Source organism: Montipora capricornis, chromosome 1, assembly GCF_036669925.1.
Source record: "Montipora capricornis isolate CH-2021 chromosome 1, ASM3666992v2, whole genome shotgun sequence".
NCBI lineage: Eukaryota > Metazoa > Cnidaria > Anthozoa > Scleractinia > Acroporidae > Montipora > Montipora capricornis.
In genome coordinates, this window is record NC_090883.1 from 50,010,185 (window position 1) to 50,017,684 (window position 7,500).

General features: G+C 41.6%; 2 protein-coding genes across 2 annotated transcripts in view; both read right to left on the bottom strand.

Annotated features, from left to right (window-relative positions):
* LOC138047244 (testican-2-like) overlaps positions 1 to 4,714 on the bottom strand; it is a 12,144-nt gene extending 7,430 nt beyond the window's left edge. The window contains exons 1-2 of the mRNA XM_068894010.1: positions 4,552 to 4,714; positions 3,531 to 3,561 (exon numbers count right to left, since the gene is read on the bottom strand). Of these exons, the coding sequence (XP_068750111.1) occupies positions 3,531 to 3,561; positions 4,552 to 4,605 (85 nt within the window). The 5' untranslated portion in view covers positions 4,606 to 4,714. The remainder of the gene's footprint in view (positions 1 to 3,530; positions 3,562 to 4,551) is intronic.
* A 2,490-nt stretch (positions 4,715 to 7,204) lies between these two features.
* Positions 7,205 to 7,500, bottom strand: part of LOC138054049 (uncharacterized) — a 24,029-nt gene continuing 23,733 nt past the window's right edge. The window contains exon 6 of the mRNA XM_068900564.1: positions 7,205 to 7,500. This exon is cut by the window's right edge and continues 539 nt beyond it. The gene's annotated coding sequence lies outside the window, so the exon portion shown is untranslated.

Below are 7,500 nucleotides of genomic sequence, written 5' to 3' on the forward strand. Positions count from 1 at the left end.
TTGATGTTAGTCAGTACATAGTTTTCGTAAGGTAGTGATGTGTCTGTGACCAACACGGATGTTGTAAGGCTGTAGGATCCATGCGATGATCTCAGAGGTTCCTTTAATGTAGGGTATAGTCACCCTGTCGTGGTAGATGTCAGGTTAGTGTTTGCAGCGTTTGGTTCTGTACGGTAACTGTTGCCTGCAACGAAGTCGCAGTTGTAGTTATTCTTACTGAAAACGTTGTTTAAGTACTTATATTCGTCTGCTGTCATGTGAGCCACAACAAGTAGCGTACGTCTCGTTAAGGTCCGTATTATTGTAGCCTTTTGCGAAATAGGCCGTTGTAAGATAATTCGTCGAGGAATCTGTCAGTGTGGGTAGGTTTCCTGAAAACTGTCGTCTGTAGTCTGTTGTCGTCACGGGTGACCAAGCAGTCAAGAAAACTAATCTTACCATTATCCTCGATCTCCTTGGTAAACTGAATGTGGGCGTTTTGTCTGTTGAGATGTTCGTGAAAATCGCCGATTTCGTCTTTGTATAGAGTGGTAAAAGTATCGTCGACGTAGCGTAACCAGAGTGGTATTGTTCGTTTGTAACTTTCCAGGGCTTCTTCCTCGTTTGCATAACGATTTCGGCAACAACAACGGAAACCGGTGAACCCATAGCTGCTCCGTATGACTGTTTGTAGTGTTTACCGTTGTACGTAAAGTAAGTAGATGTTAGGCAGAGGTTCAGCAAGTCCATAAGGTCGTTGGTAGGTAGTGGCAGTTGTAAAGTAGAGTTGCTGATGGCGGCGGTTTCAGTGCAGTCGAGAGCCAGTTGAAGTGGAATACTGGTGAACAGTGATTTCACATCAAAAGACACCAGTTTGTGGTCGCCAGGTACTTTTACTGTCTTGATGGCGTCAATAAAGTTTTCGGAGGATTGTAGTTTGTGTCGGGATTCGTCAGTCAGAGGTTTCAGTATCGTAGTGAGGTATTTCGACAGTTCGTAAGTCGGCGAACCACAAAATAAACTATGGGACGCATAGGTATGTTAGAACTGAGTAGTTTGGGCAAGCTGTAGAGTTAAGTTAGTTGAGGTACCGGGCATCTCAGCCTGTTGTAATGTCGGATGTCGATCGCGTCAGCATTGTTAAGGTGAAGTAGTTTACCGCTGAGTTTTCGTTGAATTGCTGGAGTCGGGTCTCGTTTAAGTACTTCGTAAGTCTGTTTGTCGTTAACGTCTTCTCATGATAGTCTGTCTTGTCCATAATAACAGTCACTCGTCCTTTGTCAGCGGAACGTATTACAATGTCGTCGTCGTTCCTCGTCGTCGTTTTAATGCTTGTCGTTCGTCTTTAGCCAGGTTGTTGTCTGTACGAGAAGCCGGTTGTATAGTAAAAGCTATTCTACTTCTGAAATTGAGAACGCCAGACTGACTGAACACAGACGAGCAACGAGGAAAGGTGACCAACAATAACATTGCCGAACATCATCTACAGACAAACCACAGAATCGACTGAGACGCTGCTGAATGTGTTACCTACAGCACAAACTACTGCCAATGGATCATACTGGAAAGCGGGCTTACTAACTTAGAACAGAGACCAATAAGCCGACGCCTACAACTTCCCGCACCCTACAAACGACTCATCGACGACATCAACAACAGACAAACAAGACACTGCATTTACTCTATTACAGTACTGTCCAACGTATTCTACGCTACACTTACAGGCCTTAACCTATAGGCGGATCGAAATGCACCTATCACTGTTTAGTCTTCACAGCCAATCACGTCTAGGCTCAACTGACAGCAGACCAATCAGATCACGAATAAGCTGGCCAATGACATATACGACCCGGAGTTTTATAGTATCTACTGACGTTACACAAATCACTTGACTCTAAAGATGACTTCCGCTCAGGTTGTCGAAACGTCAGTCAACGTCAGTTACCCGTCTCTTTCCATCAGCGCTCCGTTTTAAGGGTATTTAAAGCTACCTGGGCTACACTGAAAGGAAAGAAGTCGAAACAAGTATGTGAGATCCGGGGATCGAACTCAGGACCTTATGCACCAAGGCCGCGCACTAACCGACTGTGCCACCCTTGCTTCTTTAGTGTTGGTCGATCAATATTAATGAGATTGCGAAAGAAGAAAAGCACCTGGAAATAAATGGTGAGAGACTACAGTTTTCGCTAACGTCATATCGCCGACCGATATCCCATAATTTTTGGCGGATTTGGTCTCGATTTCAGAGAACTCAACATTCAAGATTGCAGGATAAAAGGATCGACATTGGGGCGAACGCACACAACGGGTGCAATGTAATTGAAAGTCATATTGCAAAGAACGACCGGGTTGTTAAAAGATTTTTTTGGATTGTCAACCCGACTGATAAATTGTAACCTCATGATTGATGTTCAGTTGTGAACTCAAATGTTCAATGCTGCGCTCATTCCTGAGTAGTCACTCTAACAATTCAAGCTGTGAAGTTCAATGTTGTATGCTCTACAGACGATTGTTGACATGTAAAGTTGAAAGTTTTATGATAAAGTTGAATGTTGAATACGTTGAAAATAAAACTTATCGACTGAAGTTGAATGTTTGTTTGATAAAGTTGAATGTTGCTTTTCAAAGTTGATTTTTGGCGGGGGTGGAACACCATACGGGCATACCCCGAGCATGTGACGCATTTTCCTGCCCGGGGACAGGGAATTTGATTCTCTTAGTCTTCCCGGGGGTGGGGCATTTGATCATCACTCATAGGAGGTGGGGAATTTGATTGTAAGCCTCGATTTTATGTTACATGCAGCTGATCCACATCGACAAAATGTAATAATAATAATAATAATAATAATAATAACAATGATGATGATGATGATGCTAATAATAATAATTATTATTATAATTATAATAATTTTTTATTTAACTTAAGTGTCAATGGATTTAGCACAAGAGCATAACACTCTAATATACCTATATTAGAGGTTTATTGATAATAATTCGACATAAAACGGTCCCGATCGAAAGAGGGGATGCCCGCTGTCTTCGTCCCTACATCGATGAAAATGTCAGTTAAAAATAGAATTCTCGAATTTCTTATATCACGGGAAGTTTGGCTTCTCCCCCAGTTTTTCAAAGAGTGCTTAAAATAAACCAGTCGTCTTTGATTAATAGCATGCAGGATAATGTTTACCAGCTAATGAGGTTGGTATTAGTTTTAGCTCACCCATTATTTTACACTTTGAGCGAACGCACGATTTGACGAAATAATTTCTCGATTTAGTATTATTTCACCGTCAGTCATTGGGTCACTGCGTTCATCTTATCACTCATGTGCACAATTCTCAAGACTTTTAACTGGCATTTTCCTAACTCCATGAACCATGCTCCCGTTCTCTTTGTCCATCTCTTTATCGTCTCGCTGTATTGATTTCGTTCGTCATTATGAAGTAGTAAACTTAAGATTTCACAGCCCTTCAAGTTGGGGAACAAGTTGACCGTGAACAGAAATTCACGAGATGACGCGGAAGTTTATGCCGGTACAATAGATGACTTACCTTTTTTGGTTGCCAATGATCTTTCAGCGCCCTATGAGATCATAGAAAGAAAATAAACAGTGATTGAAAGCAACAAGGGTAGCCAGCGTGGCTGGCAGGAGGCAAATAACGAGCGGAGAGTGGGGAGGGGCGCTGTGAAATGCCACAGTGTCCCTTCCCATTCTCCGCGCGGCTTAGCCGCTCGTTATTTCCCTCAAAACAGCTACGCAGGCTTGCCTGAACGTTCAGCAGCTGCTCTGAATCAAAAGATTCTGTCGAGAATGGCATGTTCCATTTACTTAAACACTGTATTGGAAAAGAAACTTGCAATGACATTTTCCTTTCCGGAAATTCCAGTCGGAAATTTTGGACAACCTATATTTCAAGTCATCCTTAAATAAGATACACTGGCATCGCTCCAGTCAGATTTGCAATTTTATTTTTGAAAAAAGGGAGACCGCTATCGACTCCACAATCGGTAAAGTAAAACTATACATTTAATTAATTAAACGCGACTACTATGATAAACTGTTCGCACCATCCTAAAATTTGGTACATGCATCCGCCTCCATGTTTTTGCAGAAGCACTCTTGCTACGCAGACAAATATGTGCGGATTTCCCCGTGGAACAGATGCCTCCATTCATCTCTTGAAATTTGTGACTCTCTCGTAATTTTCGATCTCACGAGAACGCGACAGACCAGCGTATCGTACCGGTACTTTTAAATCAGTGAACCCGATACGAGAGATAAGATAGTAAAACTATTCCACTCCGTTCAAAGGATCAATAACTATTTATCTATTCTTTCGACAATTGCTTTCGTCCAAGATATAAAATTGAAGGACAACTTACCCAATAAAAACTGATTAGTTGTTACAGATTCGCATGCGGGCGGAGAGTACTCATCTCGCAGCTATTCTATGTTTTGGTTTATCAGCGACGCGTACGTGAAAATCTACTTACTGTTACGGTCAAAAGTAATTCCTCTGATTCCTTACAGAAATAAAATTAAATAAAATGCGATTGAAGTGATGTACTTACCACTGCATGTAAATACATCATACAGAGCCCGATAGGCAAGAATCTAAGGAGCATCTTGCCAACAACCCTTTTGTTCAGTTGGCCAAATTCTTGCTTCTACTTTCGACTGGTTAACACAAAGATGCCTTCTGAGCCTTCCGCGGAATGCTGTACCCAAACAGAGACTGAGGAAACACTACACCCAAGCTTCGGTAATCCGTCGTTGTATCATCATAAATCTGTCAGTCCACTGTCAACGAGTGGAAAAATATGGCCGGCGTCGCCTGACACTTTCACCTTTGTGGTGAAATAAATGCTGTGATAAAGTTTTCTTCGTTAGGGGATTTAAGTGTCCGGCAGGAGTAATATGGCTTATTGGGCTTTTCCACTAAGGAATCGCACTTCATACTGACTATTTTTCCCCTGGTTGGACAACTGAGCTACCAGATGACTTTTTTCCGAGGGACGAGAGAACTTTGGCCTTGAAGACTGTGAAGAGAGCCGTCTCGTTTTGGCTTGAGAGGAAGTATTCACTTTTTGATTAACTAATTAATTAATTAACTAAACAAAAGCTAACAAAAAAGGATTTGCGACCGAAAGAAGAAAAGATAACAAAGTTAACGATGTCATTGACTCTTAAGTTACACGAAAAAAAGACGTCACGCGCTTGAGTAATAAGGTAGTTCATTGATTTCAATTAAAACGAAGTAAACTTCAGGATATCCGGCTGCTACCAGAACACGTGCAATAACGGAAGGGTATTCAGGAAAAGAACGGAAGCTCAAGTCAGAAAAGTGTAGAGATTAATTCCTGTTGAATATTGACACGTGCGTTACATAAAGTCAAGGAAAAGATTAGTCAAAATAAGTCTGAGTAGAAACGGAAGGGCAGACGTCTTTTTCAATCGAGATAGCTTGATTGATTGGTATGATAAAAATTGGAATTAAGGTTCACGCCCTGCTTGGCTGCATTGTCATTTTAAAAGCCCATTAAATCAAAGCCTGATGGTTTCTTATGAATAAACCACTGTATCACGCCTTTTTTGGTAGAGAGGAAGAGCGGCCAAAAGTAAGTTTGTGTTCTTAACCGGAACTGTTCGGAATCATCTTTTTCAACATCAAAGATATTTCAGTACAAGACCTCTCCGTTGGTTTGATTTCCATGACTCCAACCAATTGACTCTAGATCATCATTAGGCTCCAACTCTCCTCGCAAGTTAATTATCTTCCGTAGAGGAAGAAATCGCATTTTGTTTCTGTTTTTTCGCCAATGTGTCCTGGAATCCTCCTCAATTATTGTTTTAGTTCAGCACATAAATAGTATTTTCTTGTCATCTCATAATTTACACGATATCGCATAGCATCATCTGTCACTCGGAGCCCAAAAACTTGAAAACAGAAAATTTTGAATTCTGGCAATGCACCTTTTTTAATAAACGTGGTTAGCGATCAGAAACAGCAGACTGTTACCCGATAGGATGGATATAAATAGAGAGGTAAAAAGAATGATATGATTATGCAAAATTCATGGACTGAATATTAGGTGTCTTTAAAATGGTGGCGTAGTCTTAATCCTTGAATACAAATGAAGTCCCCTATTCTTTTCGCCCTTGAAAAATGAAAACAGTGGACAGGTTTAGGGAAGTGAATGATTTAAACGAGGAATTTGGCCCTGTCCACATGTATCCGGATATATTTTAATCCACAACTTTTTCTCTGCGGAAACATTTTCACGTCCACACGTAACGTATTCAAGTCGCCCTGTCGAATTTGTCCGTTCACACATATCCGGATTCACGCAATCCAGGGCTCCGGTGTGAATTTTCGAGCCATTCTTCTTCAATCACCTTTTGGCACTAGTTCGTGCTGGTCGAACACAGAATCTTCGAGGATGTGGAGGCTAGACTGCGAGCAATCCCTCTTTGTTTCCCTCTTTCTTCCCTTCATCCTTGCGAAAATTGGGGCGAGCGACTTCCGCTCGCCCCAATTTCCACTCGCTTGCGCTTCGCGCTCGCTCACAAGATCGACGAGGGACTTATCGCACTACGGGGAAGTTGTCTTCCCGCTCTCTTGAATTGTTCGTCAGACATCGAAAGAAGCCTCAAAATGTCGATCCGCCGTTCGACATCAGTATTTGCAGTGTGCAGTGAACATAGTCAAGTTTAACTGCACACACAGCGGCCATGTTGAATATACACACGGTAAAGACTGGATCTAAGTTGGTTACAACAACGAAATAAGAAATATCCGGATTCGACCGTCCACACGAATCTAAATTCTTTGGGTATTGAAGAATTTCCATCATGGAGAGCGGCTTTAAAAAGCTGCAGACTCACTAATCTTGCCGGATTCGCCGGATATGTGTGGACAATAGGTGCATCCGCAAGGAAAATTTTGCGGATTAAGAATTATCCGGATACGTGTGGACAGGGCCTTAGCGGTGGAGGGGAAGGGGGTTTTTGTGCTTTGTTCATTATCTTCCGAGTTCGCTCTCCTATGATAATTAAGATAGTTAACATTCCCATTTTGCAGTTCAATAAAAAATCATCTGTTGGTCAGATCGCCGCAAAAGCATCCTATCACCCTTCCCTATCTAATTACCTCCTGCGCAAATGTTGAACATATAAAACTTAAAACACTTGGAAAATCAGGATCTCGAAACAACCCCGTTTTATAAGAGGGAACTTTTATTACTCATTATCGTAGCCTCGTAGCGGTTGTTATCACCGTCATTATCACAATTATCACAACAACCATCTTTATCATCATCATCATCATCATCATCATTATCATCATCATCATCATTTTCATCACTATCGGCATCATCGTCATCATCATCACCATCGTCGTGGTCGTTGTCGTTATTAGCATCATTACCATCGTCATCGTCGTCGTCGTCGTCTTTTCATCACCACCACCATCGGTATCGTTGTTCTGTTTTGGATAACCTTAGTTTAATACAGACAAGTTC